This window comes from Crocodylus siamensis, chromosome 11 (assembly GCF_052110815.1).
Source record: "Crocodylus siamensis isolate JL-2025a chromosome 11, ASM5211081v1, whole genome shotgun sequence".
In the NCBI taxonomy this organism is placed as follows: Eukaryota; Metazoa; Chordata; order Crocodylia; family Crocodylidae; genus Crocodylus; species Crocodylus siamensis.
Genome location: NC_143405.1, coordinates 18430105 through 18450874, shown reverse-complemented (window position 1 = coordinate 18450874; position 20770 = coordinate 18430105). Strand labels below are relative to the sequence as shown.

The 20770-nt window shown below is 43.9% G+C and overlaps 1 protein-coding gene across 6 annotated transcripts in view; it reads left to right on the top strand.

The window, feature by feature from the left end:
- PNPLA7 (patatin like domain 7, lysophospholipase) overlaps positions 1 to 16585 on the top strand; it is a 283100-nt gene extending 266515 nt beyond the window's left edge. For 5 of the 6 annotated variants that reach the window (XM_090022996.1, XM_090022991.1, XM_090022989.1 and 2 more), the window contains 3 exons: positions 8301 to 8385; positions 14513 to 14616; positions 15654 to 16585. In XM_090022996.1, the coding sequence (XP_089879122.1) occupies positions 8301 to 8385; positions 14513 to 14616; positions 15654 to 15734 (270 nt within the window). In that variant the 3' untranslated portion in view covers positions 15735 to 16585. The remainder of the gene's footprint in view (positions 1 to 8300; positions 8386 to 14512; positions 14617 to 15653) is intronic. The other variant, XM_090022990.1, reaches the window with a different exon arrangement.
- Positions 16586 to 20770: the final 4185 nt, after the last annotated feature.

Below are 20770 nucleotides of genomic sequence, written 5' to 3'. Positions count from 1 at the left end.
TACTGCTAGAAATCTTGCATTATGCCCTTTCTGCAAGTGCATTTTGTTTAGTATTAAAATATTTACAAGACCTCTGTGGATAGGTGTGCGTCTATTTTGCCATTTGCTTTAGAGAAAAGAAGTAACCATCAAAAGCCCTGTGACAGCATGTGATACTGAGCTAGTTTAAAGTACAGAGCTTAAGCCACCATCTCTGTCTGTGCTGTATGTGTCAGCACATTTGAATAGTTAAGGTTTAGGCTGAGAGAATTCGTCTACTTCTGACAAATATAACAGTTCCTTAGCAGGGGACAGAAGGCATGGTAGAATTGCACCTTATAAGCTGTCTGAATCAGAGATGCATAAGCTTTGTGTGAGCTGTTGCTGCTCTGATTCAGTTAGTCTAGGGGTTTTCAGCAGGGAGTACTTCTGATAGCCTCAGGGGTACTTGGCAGCGGGTGGACCCCCTTGCCCCCAGTTGCTGATCAGCTGCTGGGGGACCACCCCCTCCCAGGTCTGGCCACTGGGGGGCTCCTGCCTTCTTGACCAGCTGCGGGGGTACAATGACCCAAAAAGGTTGAAAACCCCTGAGTTAGTTTATAACATGCAACCCTATCCTACGTTCTGCCTAACTGAAGACTAAAACAGGCTGCTAGTGTGGCTGAGTATTCATACTCCTATTGAGATTTTCATATAAAACAGGACAGAATTCCCCAATTCTGTAATTTAAAGGCTGAATTCACTCTCCAAATTTGGCTAAAAATTTAACTTCCTTTGAAGAGATTCTAAAAAAATACCTATTAAAAGTTTTAAGAACATTTGTGAGAAAAATATGTATAGCACATTTTCTTATTTTCCTTTCATCTTGGGTTCTTCTGTTTGAAAACTCAGTTTTTCCAAAATAGGTTTATCAGTAGCAGCTGGAACAATAAGTGTTAAAGCTATAGACACATTGTGTAGTAACAACAGTGAGTTTCAATAAAGACAGCTAGTGCATGTAAGAAATGACAGCTGAGACTTGCTACAGATTAGGAGGTTCAAGACCAAGAATTTTCATTCTGGGAAGCAGGGTGATGAGAAGCAAAGTGGGAAGGGCAGTGGTTTGGGTTTGTGGGGTGGGAGGAGGATGTGAACATGGGCAGAAGTGAAGAGGTGCAAAGTGAATGGAGGAATGGAGATGAGTGAAGCTACGAGGGGTAGGAAGGAGTGAGCTAGAGATATGGAATGAGCATAGAGGAGCTGAAATTTTTGGAGGCAAGTTTAGTGGGCAAAAAAGGGCAAGTCTACACCGTGGCAGCAGCATGCTCTGGCTGGGACTGTCCCAAGCCTGCTTGCCTGCTCTTGCTAACACATTCCAAGAGGCTGCTCCAGGACACCTTTCTGGGGCTGTTTTTGGGACCTCTGGTGTACTCAAAAACACCTGCTGCAGATGACCCCAGAGTGACCTAATATCATATTCCTGGGCTTAAAGCATGTCAGTAGAGATGGCTGGGTGAGATGCTCAGGGACATCCCAGCCAGAGCATTCAGCCACCACAGTATATATAGGGCCAAAGGGGAGGCAGAACAGCTTTAAAGCTTCCCTGTGGCTGACTGGGGCAGGATGTCCTTGTGTCCCAGAACATACTGGGAGTACTGCAGCAGCTCTTTTGCTCCACTGCTGAATTGTCCTAATACAGCCTCCAGGAAAACAAGTTCCTAGAAAAAAAAGCCAAACTAGCTGATGACCCAGTTATAATAGCTGCTCCTCTGGTGACCTGCATGCCAAAGGGGACTCCCAGTCTGTTGAACCTCAATAAGTCCACGGACTGGGACTCTCTCTAGTGTAAACTGTGATTGGAAAAAATAATGGATGAAAAAAGGGAGGAGAGACGCAGAGAATGGCTGTGGAGCAGGATTAACCAGTTATCCATGGGTTTCCAGCCTCACTGAAAAGCCCTGCTTCTGTAAACCTTGTCAGCTGTTTGGCCCTTTCCCATCCACTGTAGTATTCAGACATTCTCACTGACTCCTTTGCTTTATAGCCCTCATGTTGCTATAGACTCTGTAAGTTTGTCTGTAGGTGATATTTTATTTACCTGAGCTCCAATTTAGGTTTGGTGTGATGTGTGCAGGGCAGTTGATGCTGATCTGGAATTGATTATGAAGTTCGTGTAGATCTGCAGAGTCTGAGGTTGGTGTGAACCTAAAAAAGCACATGTGTTGAAACAGTTGTGAAGGTTAGTGATGGATTTGCTGGGGATTTCTGTTAATTTTTTACACTTAACAGTGGTAGGAGTTACCCTTGAAAAAACCCTGCTTTTAAATTAACAGGGGGGTTTGAGTGAAAGATCATTTTTGCCTAGCCTGTAAGGAAATGGAGGGAAGTCTGGACCTGGGTACAGGTGACAGAGGGACATTGGGAAAGATCATGTTGCGATTTATGTTCTGGACAAAAAAGCTAAGGAGGCCAGTGAATGAAGTGTGGAAATGAACCCAGATATAAAGGGGCAGGAAGAATGATCAGGGTCTGACGTGGGCACGGCAGAGCAAGGATTCTGGGAGTACAGAAATGTTGGGAGTGTTGTGGGATATGAGTCGGGGTTGACTGTTGAAATCATCCTGCTTTAAAGAGAGAGTTTCATTGGCTGTGGGTGAGTGCTGTCTTACTGGAGACTCACAGAAACTGAAATAAATAAATGTGTATTTATATAAGACATAGAATAATTTGTGTGTATAGCCATCTAACAGAATACCCTGTTTCACCTTCCAACTTCTATACCTAGAGCTGATGGGATAGTACATCTTTGTTGCAATGGCAAATGCGTTTTGAAGAGATTTGCTTTTTTATGTACATCTTAATACATGCAAATGTTACCCTATATCTGTCATCCACGGGACTATTTTAGTCGGATCATAGTGTTTTCATTGGGTTTTATACAGGATACTACACATTTACAACAAGCTACGCTGCTTTTTGTGATGGTTCAGATGCTCTGGAGATCTAATGTCTGCACTTTTCCAAGGGGCTTTGCTCCTTTAGTCATGGCAGTGGCACCAGCCATGGCTTGCATTTCTGTGTGCGTGCTTGTCTGGGACATCAGCCAAGCAGAAAGTGCTGAGTGCTGGGACCCCAGGGTTATGAATATTATGGATTTACGGGAAAGGCTGAACAACTTAATTGAAGCATGCTTGCTTTTTCACTCCCTTTGTGAGAACTACCAGCCCTACATATGCTCCAGTATTTTAAAAGTCCCATTGGACCAGGGTTCAGTATTCTGAGGACCCCAAATACTGAAAAGCCTCTGAATTAATCAAGAAAAGCAAATTGGTTTGACATTTAATTTCTGTTCCTGTGAATCTTTTATACCAAAGGAATCGATTTGCTTCTACAGGCTTATGGTGTGTTCTAAGAGTCCTTTAGACCAGTGGTTCTCAACCTTTTTTGTATCAGGACCCATTTGTAAACATTGATGGCCAGTCCTGACCCAGTAAATAGTCGAAGTAGAAAACAGGCCCCTGGCCCTGGCAGTGCACCTCACTCCCAGCCTGTAGCCCCCCACCCCCTCAGCCCTGCTGGTGCTCCCCACTCCCAACACACTGTCCCCCACCCTTAGCCCCCTAGTGTGTGTGGCGTGGAGGGGGCATGTATCCCCCCAGATTTGTGCACTCACAGTGGGCGCTGGCCTGCAGCCTGGCTGGACCAGCATGGGCAGAAGCCAACTCCGCAGACCAGCGGGTGGGACCCGGCATAGGGGAATTGAGCAGGCCAGTGAGACTTGCTGCTGCTGCTGCTGCCCCCGGATCCCTACACCAGCTGCACCACAAGCACTGTGGGAAGTAACAGATGCGGGGCATGCTGCTCTCACCTCATCCCTTCACCAGCCATTTGCGCACTGGGCTGTGGCTCTACCCTGCTGCCATAGCCTGGGTGGTACCAACGCTGCTCCCCTCAGCCACCCATGCTGCCTCCCATCCCACCTCCCCTTGAGGGAGCAGTGGCTGGGCCACTGTGGTGGGGTTGAGCTGCAGCCCAGTGTGCAAGTGTCTGGTGGCAGGAGGAGGTGAGGGCGGTGCACCCCCGCCCCATTCATTATTCTTTGTGCTGCTGGCGACACAGCTGGCATGAGGTGAGTCTCACTGCCCTGCTCCTGTGCCGAGTCCCACCTGCTGCGTCATGAAGGTGGCTCCTGCCTATATCTGTCCAGCCAAGCTGCAGCCCCCTGCCTGCTGTGCGTGCACAAATCTGGGGGGAGACGCATGCCCCCCATACCCTTCCAACCCGTTGCCTATGCCCCCCCCCCTTAAAGGAGAAAATCCACATTTTTATGTGGCATATCCAAATCCCTGTTTTAGTAATCAGTGTTAACATATGGTGAAACACAAGCAGCATCTATTTTTTCAGTAATGTATGCAAAATATGATCCATTTTTAAAGTTTGTTCATGACCCTTTCATAGAGTCTTGTGACCCACAGGTTGAGAATTGCTATTTTAGCATACCTTACACCTTAAACTCTTTGCAAACTTTCAGTTTCAGTTAATTTTTATTGGGCCTTTCATTAACAAAGTTGCCAACCTGTGAGTGTGTCTTTACAGCTGCAAGGCAGCTTTCTGCAGATGTGCTTCTTTGTACATGAGCTCTGGAACCAGAGGCAGTATCGTGTATTAGTGGGATGCTCTGCCTGTGCTAATTAGCTCTCCTGAATAAAATGAGGCTTCTTATACATATGGAAAACTGCACTAGTGCAGCTATACTGCTTCCAGTTGCTGAGCTAGCTCAGTTATCCCTATATAGCAGTGCAGAGAGTTACTGTATAAATACCCTGACCCACATCTAGGACAGGATAGAGTAGCTGTTTACAGCATACGAACAACTCCATTACCTATCCCTATAGCACAGAACAATCCAGTACTCTCCATTGGCTTTTTTCAGGGCCCTGCTATGTGAGTATGATGTTGCTGGTCAAAGATGAATATTCAATAGACTCTTCAGTCTCTGTAGTAATCTCCATTTTTGTCCTCTTTTTTTTATGAAAAAAATTTGCCTAGAGAATGTATTTTTCCCCTCAAGGGATAAATTACCAGCAAGAGGGATTAAGGAATGCATCAGATAAATTGGAGATGACCCCTTGCCCCCCATAATTGTGACAGGAATGTGATTTTTAGGTCAGTGTTAATGTTCCAGTGCTACCTCCCACCATTTTATGTCCTTTTCAGGGAAGCACTGAATAAAGTAGTGTGGATCAAATTCTGGTCTTCTGATGTGTGCTCAGGCTTCAGATGGGACACTAAGCAATCACATCTCAGTTGGGTTAATCAGAGACTTTCAAAAAGATCAATGGGGCCTGTTCGAGCCTATGTGGCCAATTGTCATGGTGTGGTTAAGATCCAATAGCTTCTGCAGCCAACAACATACTAGAGAGGTGGACCTAGCATTGTATCTGCATATCTTTAACTTCCCAGCAAGAATGATCAGATAAGCTATTTAAAGCTGGGTTGATGGACATAGATGGTGGCAGGCTGAGGCTAACGTGGCTTAGGCTCCCAAACTAATTTTGCAGTAGCTGGCACTGCTGTCCCACAGCACCACCGCCATGCCCTGTTGCTTCAGCACCATGCCCAGCACCCCCGCTGTGTGCTTCTCTGCCACTGCTGCATATGGCATCAGCATGCGCTGGCCCTGTGGGGTGGGGGGAGGTGTCAGCACTCCCAAATAATGTTTTCTCTTGCCATGGCTGTTGATGGTGTCCTTCAGCATGTATCCAGAGTAAGGTTGAAACATGCTTCTTGGATCCATATTGAGACACCTTAACTATTCTGCCATCACTATATATTGATTCCTCTACCCATTATAAACTAATAGATATTTGGGAAGGTGCTTTCTCCTTGGACTCTTTTCTCAGAAACAGTTGAAACATTTTGGTGGATATTTTTCCAGAAAACTTCACCTGGGGCAGGCACCTGGTATGGAAAATTTCAGCCTATTGGTTATATTTTTGCAAAGCCCAAAGAAGGGAAAATGTTGTCTTATCATGGGAAGCATTAAGCTGCCTTAAGAGACGGTTTTAGCAAACCTGCCTATAAGAACTGATATTCAAGTACACATTTTATAAATGATACCAAAAGGAATAAAAATTATCTGTCTTTAGCTTGCTCCCACCCAGGTTCTGTAATAGTATATTCTACCAAAAGGAATTTCTTCATGCATCCAAGATATCCCCAGTGTCCTTTTGAATTATGTGAGAACAAGATAAAACTATTCCTCAGTTTTTAGCAGTTTCTGGATGTTGATTAGAAGTGAGGAGAACACATGGTAAATATTGTGTTTACATTATTATCATGCCAAAGAACTTGATTGCACCATAGCTGTTTCCTAGTCTGGTTACAATCAAGGTCCATAGAATGGAATGAACTTAAACTTGGTTTCACTTCCAAGTTAAGTACATGTCTACATACTAGCCATTGCAGTTGTTGTAGACAGCCTGAGCTACCTTGGAGGTAAATAGCTTGGAAACTGCCTGCCATAGAGCCAGAGTAGCATGGAGCTCTGTGCTGAACTCATTGCTCCCCATCCATACTGGTAGCATTGTTCAAGCTTGCCACTGCAAAACTATGCCTAGCCAATATGCTTTTGCAGCATTGAGTACAGTGTGTATATATGGACTCTAAGCCTTATACATACTCTGATGTGGCCGTTTGTTCTGTAGACAGGAACTTTAGAAGCAGTGTTGAAGAATTAGTGACCTGAAAACTGTAATGAGTTGTTCCTAGTTTCACATATATCTGCAGACGACAATGAAACTTCACACCAGAGATCTGGCAAAACCTGGTTTTCAGGCTTAGTGTCTGATTTTATATAAATTTTAATCATGCTAAGAAATTAATTCTCTGAAATTATCTAGCAGGGTAACTTAGTGAGCCTCCTGTCCTGGAGGGCATTTTAACCCTTTGAATAAGACCTTTTCTGAGTTATGGGTGACTTTTAACAAGTGTCCTGTATTGTTAAAAATATTTCCAACTTACCAGATAAATTTAAGGGTGTGTCAGATTTCATAGACATTAGGGCAGGAAGGGACCTCGTAAGATTTTTGGATGCAGCCCACTGCCCAAGGGGCAGGAAGTCAGCTAGGGTCAAAGGGTCCCAGTAAGATAAGCATCCAAATGTTTCTTAAAAGTGTCCAGAGTAGGTGCTTGCACCATCTTTGGAGGGAGTCTATTCCAGGCCTTGGGGGTTGAGACAGTAAAGAAGTTTTTCCTTATATTCAGCCTAAAACGGTCTTGCAGGAGTTTGTGACCACTGGACCTTGTCATCCCCTGCGGTGCTCTGGTGTTCCCCCAAATCCTGATGCACATCCCTTATGTACTTATAGCAGGGGTGGGCACAGTGCAGCCTGTGGGCCGGATGTGGCCTGCCAGGCCATTGTATCTGGCCCACAGGGCCCCTAAAAAATTTAGAAAAGTAATATTTATCTGTCCCTGGCTGCCTATCATACGGCCCTTGATGGCTTGCCAAAACTCAGTAAGTGGCCTTCTCCCCGAAATAATTGTCCGCCCCTGACTTATAGGCTGCCACCAAGTCACCCCAGATAGTGAATGTCATAAGAGTGCCCCAGTTATAAGCGTGTTTTCCCATGCATAACAGTCTTTAAGTGTTGTTACTTCTTTAAGCTGATAGTTTTGCCATATACTTCATGGTGTTGTGCTAGTTGAACTTCTGTCAGTTTTTTGTTAACTTGCCTTTGTTAACTCGCAGAGCGCTCATGGTCTTCAGTGGAGCAACCCCCACTAGCGAACATGATCAGTAATATTTGTTCTGCCATACAAAGCCGTAGTTAAAAGAGGAAAGAATGATTCATGGGGTCCCTAGCTGGCATGCACACTTGGAGATATTTAAACAGCTCTTTCCTTCTGTGCTGGAACCTGAAGATTTAAAGGGGATATGGCCATAGCAACACTTCAGGCTTCAGCAACACAAAGGTACATCAGGATCTGAGAGAGAGAATATCAGACCTTGTTTTCTGTTTGGTGATTCCCCATTCCTCCTCTTTGAAGTCTGTTCCAAAACTGATTTTGAATTCCAAAACTAATGGAAAAACCTAAGTGGTATTTAAGGCAGGAATGGCTACATAAAACCCAGGCACCAATCACCCAAGCCTAGGATCCTGCAGGAATGGTAATTTTAAAGGAGAATTGGTAGTGTGGTTAATAACTGTCTCTTTCCATAGCTAATTTTCATTTTTGTAGCTTTCTGTCTAAAGTTTTAATATCACTTTAATCCACTAAGGTATTCTTTATTCCTACAACTGGTATTTGAATTCTGTATTTTTTGCATTACATTTCAGATTGTGACCTGTACCAGTACCTCTTTCACTGACTTGGCAGAAATTGTGTCCCGAATTGAGCCAGTAAAAGCAGCTTTAGTAGATGGTGAGTTGGATCATCAAGCCCGTTCTATGAAAGAGGACACAACTTTCCTGATCAGGTGTACTGCTGCAGCTTTGGGACCATTCATGCGTCTTTCTCTTCACTTCCAGTTCAAGAAACACTCTTGACTCATCTTGTATCATTGTTTTGTTCTTGTATGAATCCCATTAAGAAATCCTACCTCATCATCATGCTCAACTTGAGTATCTTGTCCTGTAGAAACTTAGACGTTAGTAATACGGTGTGCTGAATACATCTGAATCTACCTTTCCTTGCCTCCACCATGCCTTGAGCCCACCCATTTGTTATAGGGGAGGCTACAGGAATGCACCCTCTTACGTTCTTTTAGGAAATTTATAAACATGCTCCAGGAGTGCAGGGGGTGGGCACAGGGGGAGTGCTTTAATTATAGTGACTCCTAGAGAGCCGCTCTAATTAAAGCTCCCAGAGTCTCGTGTGTATCAGCTTCCCCATGCTGAAAAATGGTGGTGGGGTACTTTAAATGAGCTTGTTCAATGCATTAGTTAAAGCGCCCCCACTGGCATTTTTAAGCGCAGGGATGCTTGTACATGTGGCGCTGGAGTCTGCTAGTGTGCAGTAATTGCCACACTCCAGCAGACTCAATCAATTGAGTCTGCTTTGACGCTCTATAATTACAATGCATCGGAGCAGCCTCATTGCACATCTATAAGCATCTTTAGATTCATGTCAGGGTGACTTTTAAGAAGGTGATGTTGGCATCCCCTATACATGAATATTTTTTCCCAGTGCCTTATTTCTCCCTTTCCTGCACTTCAATATGTTATCAGTGGCAGCTTCAAGCATTTCATATTTCCCATTTCCTCTCAAGAAGTCCAGCTTTGATGTTCAGAGCTGGCTGGAAGCAGTTGAAAAATAATATTGTAATGGCTGCTATGGTTTGGGCAAACAAGTATTATACTCCAATATCTAACGCATTGCTTCATGAAACGCTTTTAAAAGGCCCAGGATTGTTTGCTGTAAGGCAGGGGTCAGCAACACATGGCCTCAGAGCTCAAAGGCTTTATGTGTGACCACGCCTGCCTTGGAGCTAAGCAGTGAGAGCTGTGCCAGGACCACGCAACTCAGCTGAGCCCCTGCTCCTGCCTCTGCAGCTTTTTTCCCCTATTCCCTATTGTCCCTGGCTGCAGTGTGGGTGCAGCTTCCAGCCAGTGGGGAGCTGTGCTGAGACCAAGCAGCTGGATGCTGTATCCACACTGGTGCTGCTTCTCTGCCTGCTCCCCTTTCCCCAGCTGCACTGCAGTAGCAAGCACAGCAAGAGTGTGACTTCCAGTTGCCTGGCCCCAGTGCAGATCCCACTAGTTGGAAACTGCTCCTGCACCCCACCTGGGGAGTGGGGAACTGGGAGTATGTGTGACGACATGGGCATAGCACTCAACTGCTTAGCACAAGTGCAGGGAAGACCACCCTGCCCCCCCCCCGCCCCAACTGCTGATATGCCAAAGAACCTCCCCCAGCCTTTGTGGGACCAGAGCCAGGTTGTTCTGGCCTGCAGCATGAAAAAGTTGATGGCAGCTGCCATAAGGAATCAACCCAAAGGATGGCTGATGGTAGTAAATGTAGCTGTTCAGTCCTAAAATCCACAAGCACCTCATGCATGTTTACACTTCCATCGACAATCAGTCACCTAAGTCTTGTCCTGCAAAGGACAATCTGCAGTTAGAGCAGGGGTGGGCAAAATGCAGCCCATGGACCAGATGCGGCCCACCAGGCCATTCTATCTGGCCCGTGGGGCCCCTAAAAATGTAGAAAATTAATATTTATGTGCCCCTGGCTGCCTATCATACAGCCCTCAATGGCTTGCCAAAACTCAGTAAGCGGCCCTCCGCCTGAAATAATTGCCCACCCCTGAGTTACAGCCTGTCACTGCCACCCCACTGCCCTCAGCTGCCCCCCATCTGCAGTTGTGTCTGTTTGAGAGATCCCTGCAGCTATTAGTAATGCTAATTCCAATCGCGTGCTTTACCAAGAAATTATTAATCAAATGTATTTGAATAGCCATTAAGAATAGGAACAAAAGGTTCTGCATAACATGGTTATTGGCAGTATTCAAGCCTGTTGTAATGTAATTGTTTTACTGCAGTCACCTGTCCCCTGTTACACTTTTTGCTTACCTGCCCTCATTACTAGGATACATCTCCTGATGTGTGAACCCAATTAACACAGGATAAGCAATAAATTGATACAAATCCCATAAGTAGATTTACCACATTTGGACCTTTTTGGTTCTTGCTCTTGCTGAGATGTTCTGCAAGAGGACTAGGGGTCTGAGAGGAGCCAATACCTCTGCCAATGTGCCATGCTCAGGAGATCACCCAGATTGTCAACAGTGATGTTAACAAGTCTGATTTTTGCCTTGACATCTCCTCTCTTTTTGTGCTCTTTAGTCTTCTCTTCTATCTACAGTCATCCTTATAATGCTTGGCTATTAGAGGGGCCAAAGTCAGTGCAGGGCATATTGAGAGGCCAAGTAGGTATTTAAATCCAAAGACATCAGGGGGTCGGGGGGAAGGAAGGCCTTTGAGGCCTTAAGCACCTTTAACTCTATTTGGTACATTAATATTTTTCTTTGTTTCTGTGATAACAATGGAACTGTACATACAACACCCGGGCTTCTCCATCAGTTATCAGTGGGGCAGAAGACAGCTTAAAAGAGTGTTACGGCATACAGTTAAGAATGCTTAATGTTCTTGTAGCCGCTTGACCAGCCTAAACAGCTTAGCTTAAGCAGTAAAATAATGTGGTCTTTGCACTGCAATAAAGATGTAGAATAAAACCCCTCAAGGGAAGTAGTTAGCTATTGTGCCTATGTAACAACCTCTGGGTCTGCTTTAAACAAAAAGTATTTATAATTGTATGTTGAGGGAAACAGCCAGCTCCAGGTCTTGTATCAAGTGCTCACACCCAGAGAATCTTGTACCTTCACATCTCTGCTGCACTAACAGAGCATTATCAAAATCTAAAAGAATCATCAAGATGGCTCTTTAGTTCAGTGAGTAACATATGATTTTATTATTGTGAACATGCCACCATGCCTCTCGCACTGCTGGCTGTTACAGTTCATTGTTTGTCAGGAATAGCATCTCATCCGTTGGCTCCTTGAACCTCACTTTTCTTTTGGTTCTAGGAAAGACGTTACCCACTGTTTGAATGCAGTAGAAATAATGATTAGTGAAAGCCTCTGGGAATTACCATGTCAGAATAGAGCAGTGGCCCATATGATCACTTTCCTGTCTCCAATAGTGCCTGTTGCCCCTTGATTTTGTTTTATTTCTTTTTGAACTGCAGTGGTCATGTATAGGTACAGCACCCAGCACAGTGAGACCCTGTTCCTACTTGTAGCTCATGTAAGATAAATAATATGAGCGATCACAGTAACATTTAAGGCCTTTTTAAAGTTAGTTGTATGTTTGATTTTAACCCAGAATATATTTGAGTTGTACATTTTTAAGATATTTTCTATTGTTAATTACTAATCATGTGAGTTTCCAAATCCAGCCATTCTTCCTCGTGATTTACCAAAGACCTCCTTTGTAATGACATACATGATTCTTGGAATGACCATGGAAAAACAATGGCCATGTGTTTTTCATACCACACTTTTCTAACAGTTGGTTATAGCCATTTTGTTAGAATAAAATGCTAAAGAACAGAATGTACTGTTGTCTCCAGAATAGAGCAGATGCTATTGACTGTTCCACAATAGGCAATACTTAAGTAATCAGTGAATTCATTTGAAGCATAAGCTGTGTTCCTCACTGTCATGCTGAAAAACAGACATTTTGTCTTGTTTATTATATGAATCTTCTCCCGCCCTGATACGCAGGCTAGTGTAGGCTACATTTGGAACGTCTGTTAGGATCACTGGTCCTGATGCATTATGGGATCTCAGTTAATACTACTGCATAACAATGAGCCTCACTATCCACAGTGGCCTTAACATTTCCATTTGTGCAAAATTGTTCAGTGCTTATAAATAGATTCCGTCCCAAATCTTTCTGAGCTGTCTGCTACCTCACAGCAGCTGGGCATAAGCCGCTTCTCATCATTAACTGTGTACACTTAACTTAAAGCCACAGCTGCTATACCAGGGTCAGTCTGAGAGTACACATTCTGTATTTAGATCTTGAGTTGAGCTGACTCCTCATTGAAGTCAGGGAGATTTTGCATGGGCTTGTGGCTCAGCTTGCATGATACTCATTGAAAGGTCAAGGCCTTTGGGCCTAAAGAAGTCTCAATTAAGATGGCAATATTTTCTAAATGATGTGGAGGGAGTGGGAATTGGTGGATTAGGGCAGAAGTGCTAGCGTCATAGAAGCTTTAAAAAAAACTGAAGAAGTCAAGTATTGCTGGTATTTTGAACCCTAGTAACCTTAGTTTTCCTCTAGCTTTGGTGTAGACAACAAATGCAAGGCCTGTTCTACAGAGCATATGAATACACAGGAGAATGTCCTCCTAGCAGACCCCTGCAGTCTCAGCATATTTTTGGACTAACAGCACAAGTTCAACTCTAGGTTCATTTATAGGTTTTAATTCAAATGAAGAATTGGCAGGATATCAAAAGCATGATGCTTAAGTGAGAGTCAGCAGGGAGGTCAGGGACCAGTTCAGACACTTTTATGTATTATACAAAAGCTAAATGATTAGATTGCATCTTTCTTTCTATTGGAAGATACTGGGGCAATACTACATAATACATACAGTCTTCAGGTAACAAAGTGATATGGCCACTGGCTAAGGAAGTTGCTAGCACAAACTCTTAAATTTAGAGTTGAGTTTCTTGGACCAGGTGGAATGTCCCCGAGTTCTGTGGGAGTTTGAGGGGGGGGACTAAGCAGCTGACAAGAGTAGGGGCCTAGTAAGTTGAGTCCCTTTGTGAGAGAACCAGGCAGTAGCTGCTGTCATACCCAACTTTATAATCGGTGCTGGGGGTTACCTTGATTAACATTCAAAGGGTGAGCCATACCACAGAACCAGGAAAGGAGGTTGAAGGAGCAACTAAACAGTGTTTTATAAAACACCCACACAACTGTATGGACAATTCAGCATGGTTTCCAAGAGGGGAGAATGAAACCACCGTAATCTATTACATCCTCTGAAGTCGTTGACAGATTAGCAAGCACAGGAGAACTGTTGCAAAGCACTTATATCAACTTCTAAAGAGTTTTTCTGCAGAGTGTCTCATGGGAGGCTATTAAAGCAACTACGAAGATCACACTGGCTGAGAGAGAGAAAAAACAAGTTTGGGCATAAATGGTCAATTGCCAACACTGTAAAAAGAACATTATAGTTCCTAAAGTTTTGTCCCTGGTCTGGGCTTCACATTACTCGGAGGCATTGTTAGAGGCAGCTTGGAGACTTGTTCTGACCTAAATTGGCTCCATAAATACACATCTTTTGAAATCCCAACAAGAACTGGGCTGAAGGAGGACTGGTGGATCTTTTTCAAACTCAGTCCTTAGGAGGATGTTAAAATGGGGTGCTACTCACAGTGGACTGCCTAGATCTTCACAGCATTGTCCCTCTCCTTGCTTGTGTGCTAATGCCAACTTTGTTATTATCATTGGATTTGCCAGCAAACACCCTACTGGAATGGATGGCTGAGGTACACATTGCTCTAAGCCAGTGGTGCTCAAAGAATAGCCTGTGGGCTGGATATGACCCATAAAACAGTCATCCAGCTCATGGGGGCTCCCCACAGGTCTGAAAATTTGGCAGCAGGGAAGCAGTGGCAGCATTTATTGTCATGGCTCTGGAAACCTAGCAGGAATTAGACCTGCCACCTCTCCCCTGTCACTTAATTATAGGACCACAGTGTATTGCCTTATATCTGTTATAGGTTTCTGTGTCATCCTTGCCAACTGCTAAGTTAGAGTGAGAAGTGATGCTTTTTAAAACACTAACTTAGTTGGTATTCCCTTGGAGAAAGTGACCAGTACATTAAGCTTCCATGGATTGGCCACAGATGACTCTACTTCCTAGCCCAGGGCTCTTGCCATGGTATGATAACAGCCATTGTAATTCTACTCTATTTCCCTTGCTCCTGCTGGTACCAGCTAAAACCACTATTTTTCTTTTCCTTCCTATTCAGATGAATCTGATTATCAGACTGAGTATGAGGAAGAAATTCTAGACAGCCAAAAGGATGATTATGTTAATTTCCTAAGCAGCCAGGTTGAAGAGGACACTGATTCGGTAAGAACTATGCTCTAGATTTGCCACAGGTATTCGTGTGTGTGTACATGCTTTAGTCTCCACATGAGCCATGTCAAAGCAAATATGTTTCCTTGTAGGCATAGAGACCTGTCTGGGTTAAATCCCATAGAGGGAGGAGGGTGTGAGAAGGGGACAACTGAAAGAAGCATCTTCTAGGACCAGTGCTGAAAGGAATCTGGCAGGACCATGTCAGTCTGTGGTGTCATATGGATATTAAACATATTGCCAAGCCCCATTTGCCCTATTCAGATAGTCAGTGGTCAGGTGGTGCTTCTATGCTATGTAAATCACAGTCCTATAAAGCAGAACTTCTAGTCTTCAGGAAGAAGAGTTGGAAAAAAACCAGTTCGTTAACAGAAGCTTTTGTGTGGCTGAAGTGTGTCAGTATTCTGTGAAGAGTCGCATCATTTTGTAGAGGTGTTGACATAAGTCTTGGTATCTAGCTATTCATGCACTGGAAAGAGCAGGTATCCTATGACTAGCAATCACATGTCATCTCTGTCAGATCAGTGTTGACCAGCAGCATTTTCTGACCTCCCATTTTGGAGCAAAAGCACAGAAGAGATTACAGAGCTCTGACTCAGATAATGAAGTTCCCAAACAGTTTGTCACTGCGCCTCTGTCTTCTGGGTAATGCCCCAGCTAGTTTGAAAGAGCCGCAGATGCCTCTTAATATTTGTCATGAATCATTCTTGGATAGGAGTATGTGAACATTATGCACAAATGTGCCCATATAAAATATGCACCCAGGGAATGATGTGAAGTTGCGTCTGTGTTTGAGTTGGGAGCTGTTTCTGCCATTTTTCCTCGGCTGTATTTAAAAACTTCATTAGCTGCAATGGTCTTCATGAGACTGATGTCTGAAAGGCAGAAGAGTAATGTGTGGGGAGGGAAGGGGGAGTTGGGGAAAGGGAGGGAGAAGTGTTCTTGTCTATCTGGAGTAGATTGTTAAATCCTATTTCAGATCAAGTGTTTTCTGCTGATGAGCAATCGCATGGCTTTGTTTTCTGTTTCAGGATGAAGACATGCAAATAAGAAAACGCACCAACATCCCCAGAAAGGAGAGCCATCCTGACAGCATGGAGGAACTGAGCTAATGCCCATGGGGAGCCATCCAGGCTAGTGTGCCATGTGATCACATAACACTAGTTTCAGTGACAGTGGGCATTTTATTAAGAAATTGCCTGGTTGAAATGAAGTGTTTTTTCTTTTTTTTTCAGATCAGGGTGGTGGGGCTGGATAACTGTCCTTAGAGGAAATATGCCATAAAAAGCTCAAGTGCCTTTATTTTACCCAAGTCCCCATGCCCAGAGAGACATTACACTAGAGAGTTTCAAGCTGACTTATACCACACTCTGCTCTTCAAGTGCCAATGTGTGCTACAAATCACTAGTTTCTGTGGTGCTGGCAGGTTGAAGGTGCACTCTGGGCATTGTCTGTGCTTGGAAGTGTATTTAAATGTCGCTTTGGATTTCTGCTGCCATGTGTCCTGTTTGCTGTCTTGGCTTTGCGGTCTTCAGGAAGAGTTGAATATGCCTGGAAAGAATATGAGCTGCCACTGTGAAGAAGGATGAGTATATGAACATTCAGGAGAGGGAAGACTGTTTGAATATGTGCTGGAGAGAGGAATGTTATTGCTTTCATCTCACATGGGCCAGATAACCATGTTGTTAACTCTGGATTTATTTTACAATTGGGTGCATGGGAGTAGTGCTGTGGTATTAGAGGAAAGAGTCTGTCTGCGTTTCCCTGGAAGACTCAAGAGGAAAGCTAAGTCCTTCAAGTTAGTTAATCTGAACCTTACTCACTTGCTTCAGATGCTATATAATGAAACCATCTGCAGGAGCATTTAATGATGGTGCATTTAGTAGCTATTTGCCAGGCAATTACAGAGTAGCTACATGGCTATATCCGCCTTGTGAAATAAAGTGATACTGCTGAAATCAAATGTTTGTGCATGATTCTCTGTTGTTTACAAGATTCTGTCCTGGATCAATTTCAGTTTTGCTGGGTGTGGTAAAATGCCAACAAGGCTATGTCAAATCTATGCGAGTAAATATTTTAAAGGCTTTGTAGACACCCACGCTTGGCTCAACTTTTCAGGAGTTCCATAGGGCTGCAGCCACGTCCATGAAACGTCCCGAGTCCCGCGTGTCCAGCAAGGGATGCTCTGTCATCATCCTAGTGGAAGGTTTCAGAGTATTGGAGATATCCAGAATGCAGCAATAGCCCAAAAATCTGAAGTCACTTCTGCTGATACCTGAATCAAAAGTGACACCTGCAATTTGGAAGGCACCTTTGACTTGCCTCCACAGCTGAAGTCATTTTTATGTATATTTTAAAATAAAACTATAGGAAAGAAGTCTGTGTGGTGGTGTCATTCATAAGAATGGTCCCTGAAACATGGGTAGCTGTGTCATTCCACATGGCTGTTCACTGTCATGAGGCCTTGCAGCAGCTAGCGAACCTTGGACAGCACCATGGACTTGAGTTCTTTCTACTGTGCATCTGCTGTTGCCACTAGTCCCAGGTAGCTACAGAGCAAAGCTAATTCCTGATTTATGTGGGTGCTGCTGAAAGACTGTGGTGTTGTAGGGGCAACTGTTAGCTCTCCAGTTTGATTTTTGGGTCATCCAAGCAACCAGTGAAGGGTCCTTCAGAGAAATATCTCGCATCATAGAATCCTAGAAAATTAGGGTTGGAAGGAACCTCAGGAAGTCATCTAGTCCAGCCCTGAATGTGCTGACTCTAATACTAAATGCAGCTCCACAGCCATCGAGTGATGCTGCTGTGAGAAGTTACAGCAGGTGAGTGTCTCTATGGGGCAGGTAAAAGTATTTTGAAGTCATTTACTAGGAGCCTTGTAATTATGAGATCATTGGGGCCTAGCTTATTTTATATACTTATTTTAGATGCCCTCTCATATCAGTGTCCCTGGGCCTCTAGAAATTTCCTTCTACACATATGCCTCACGTTATCTTTTTCTCCTTTTACACTGCTTGTTAAAATGTAGTTTCATGTGAAAATGCAGTTTTGCTTTAAATGGTTCCTATAGCAATATATTGGTTAATATTTTCAAATTTGAGAGCCTCAAGTTAGTTTACTTGTTCTCTGTGGCATCTACTGATATCAGAACTGCTGAAAATCAGAGCCCTTCTTTAGGGGTCTAACTTGGGTCAGACTTTGGTTATGAGGTACAAACTGAATCTTTATCTGTATAAGTGCTGAAACCAAATTCTGAGTCTGATGCCATTAAACAACTTTTTTTTTTAAAGCCAAGTTATAGCAGAGAACCCTTTCTTGTGCTGAGAAAGTTCAGTGAAAGAGTAGAGTTAAAGTATATGGTAGGTTTCTCCTTTCTAAAGGCAGCATACTGCACTTTGAGATGGACTCACCCACATCAGGTGTGTCTACACGAGATGTTTACTGTGGAGCTGCCTAATTAGGTATCCCATAAATGTCTCATAGTCCACATGTGCACCCCTATTAGGCTGCAGAAAATTAATAAACTCTGCCATGGGTTGGTACTTGTAAATACAAGTATTATATCCTGTGATGGAGTTTTGTAGTGTGCAGCAACACATGTGTAGACACTGATGGAGCTGGCTGAGGCACAAAGGTGCTTCAGTCGGGGTGCTGCATGCTGGCTAGCCCCACAATGCAGCACCCTCATGCCCCAGCCAGCTGTTCTGCAGCATGTTGAACCAGGTCAGAGCAGCCTTGGGCTGGCAGGCTGACCCCTGGGCTCCCTGCCAGCAGGGGTTGCTCCAACCCAGCTCAATGTGCTGCGGTCTTGGGCACATATGTAAATGTGGTGCCTGGGAGCAATAAATTCTGGCACAAAATGCACCAGAGTTTATTGCCTCAAATTAGTTGCACATGTAGACATGCCTACTGTATAGCTATTTCCTATGGCAGGATGCCTGTGTCTATCGAGTGAAAGGCCTGCAGTTATAAGCATAGAAAGAATGGCAATGAATATAGATACAGTGAATGTAATATCTGCCAGATTTATTCAGTACTGGCAGGTGGCTGATAATCTTATCTCTGCTAGACACATGCAAGATAACCATCTTCAATTGGAAAATAATAAACAGAAATAAGCAGAACCCTAAATGAATTCTACTGAAACTAGGTATAAAGGAAATTGTTTCTTCACTATCCATTAATAGCTGGGCTACAATATAGAAAGAAGCCTTTTCCTAATTGGGAAATAGGGCATATGCCTAGAAAATATATGGTAAACTGAAGAGATGACTAAGCTCTCCAGATGGAGCCCACTGCAGCCTGTATTCTTTAAAAAAAAAAAATGGAAGAGTAGCCTATAAAAACTTAACAATCCCAGCTTGAACTGGTTCCTCTCTATCCAACCAGAGACCGGGTTGAATGGCCTTTACTGTACAGCTGAGTGATTGGATGCTGTGCTGTGTTATTTTGCCCCGAGAATGGCTTTTTTGTACCTCTCATGCTCTACAAGAGTTGCAGCAGCATTATGTTGATGAAGAAAATATGGAGCGTGTTCATGTACAAATGAGTCTGCACCAGAAGGTCAAGCGTCAGCCCAGTTTATACAGTGACTCTCAGAAGTTGGCAGTTGCAGCTCCTTGTGTGTTGTCTAGGTGCTGCCATGCTAGCTGCTTGGCCAAAGGACTAGTATCTGAGACATTATGGGCGCGTCTACATGAGATACTTAATGTAGATAGTTAATGCGGTAGCCAAATAACACTGCACAGTAGTGTGCTGGGCAAAAGCCATGCAAAGACTAGGGGAAAAAGGCAGAATTTCTGACATGCCTTGAAGGTTACCAGATCTGGCCTCTGGCAGATCATAATGCAAATGTGCCTATATAAAATAGAGCACATCTGCCCTTCAGGTGCAAGTTCTGAAATCAGGGGCTCTCCTGAAAAACAGAACAAGTCCCTGTGTGTTGCGGAAGCAGCAGCTCTGATCCTGTCAGCAAGGAGAGCCGGCTTTTTAAGCAGACTGGCCTCAAACCAGTCAGAACTTTAAACACTAAGACAATAGCTGGAGTTCTACCTGGAAGCCAATTGTCAGCTAGGCTGTGCTTTAGAAGTTCGGCTGTTGTCTGCTTGGCTAGGATTTGGCATAGGTGTAAATGAGCACAAACACAGTGAGGCATCTCAGCTGTTGCAACCTGGTAATGCAGAATCTCAGAATTTGCAACTCATTAGGGCTGTAAGCATTTGTCTGGTCCCCTGCTCCAGTGGGGCATAGTGTGTTTGTCCAAACCTGAAAGATAGGCTTGGCAGGATTCAATTTTTATCAGTAAATGTTGATTCCACCTTACGCTCACATAATGATGAAAAAATATTTCCATTGTTAATAATGGAAAAGAGAGGGGAAGAACAAAAGGATGTTGCAAGCCCGAACATAGGGGGCTGGTCTCTTTAAAGAGGAAAACAGCAGGTGGCCTAATGACTTGTCAGTTAAGCAATTAACTGCTCATGCTGGGAAGCAGATTGGAGGGAGATGGCTTCTTAACCCCCTACCCAAAGCCCAGAGTAGATTAGCTGAGGGATCTTGTTGGTCTCCACTCATAGCCCGCTCCTGATGGCAGGGAGGTGAAAACCCCATCCAGTCAGCAGGAAGCAAAAACTGCGGCATATTTAAAACCATGGTTCTCACCTCCCGGCTGTTAAGAGCAAGTTGCAAACAACGGGGCCAACCAAGGCCCCTCTGCCAATCAGCGGCGTGGGGGGCACACAGGGAGAGCTTCAAGGTTAAAGGAGCTGTCATGCCACGAGCTGGACCCACAGTTGAAACCAGGCCCTACCAATTAGGAAGGATACAAGTTTTGGTGTTTTCTTGGCCTTTTCATTGGGCTTTTTTTGCCATCCTGGGGGCAGAAGATTCTTTATACTGTTAATTTAATTTAAATCAATAACAGTCTAAACAAATGCTTAAAAATAAACATCAATATTATGTCAACATTATTAAAAGATAAAAATTGAATTCTGCCAAGCCTAAAGATAGCAAACCCCAAACTCTGACATGAGTTATAGAAAGTCTAGTCTGGATAAACGATCAAAGCCTATTACCCTCCCATTGAGTTCTCAGCTGAATTCCTGATATTCAAGGGGGGAGGAAAAGAGTACAGAACAATACTACGAAG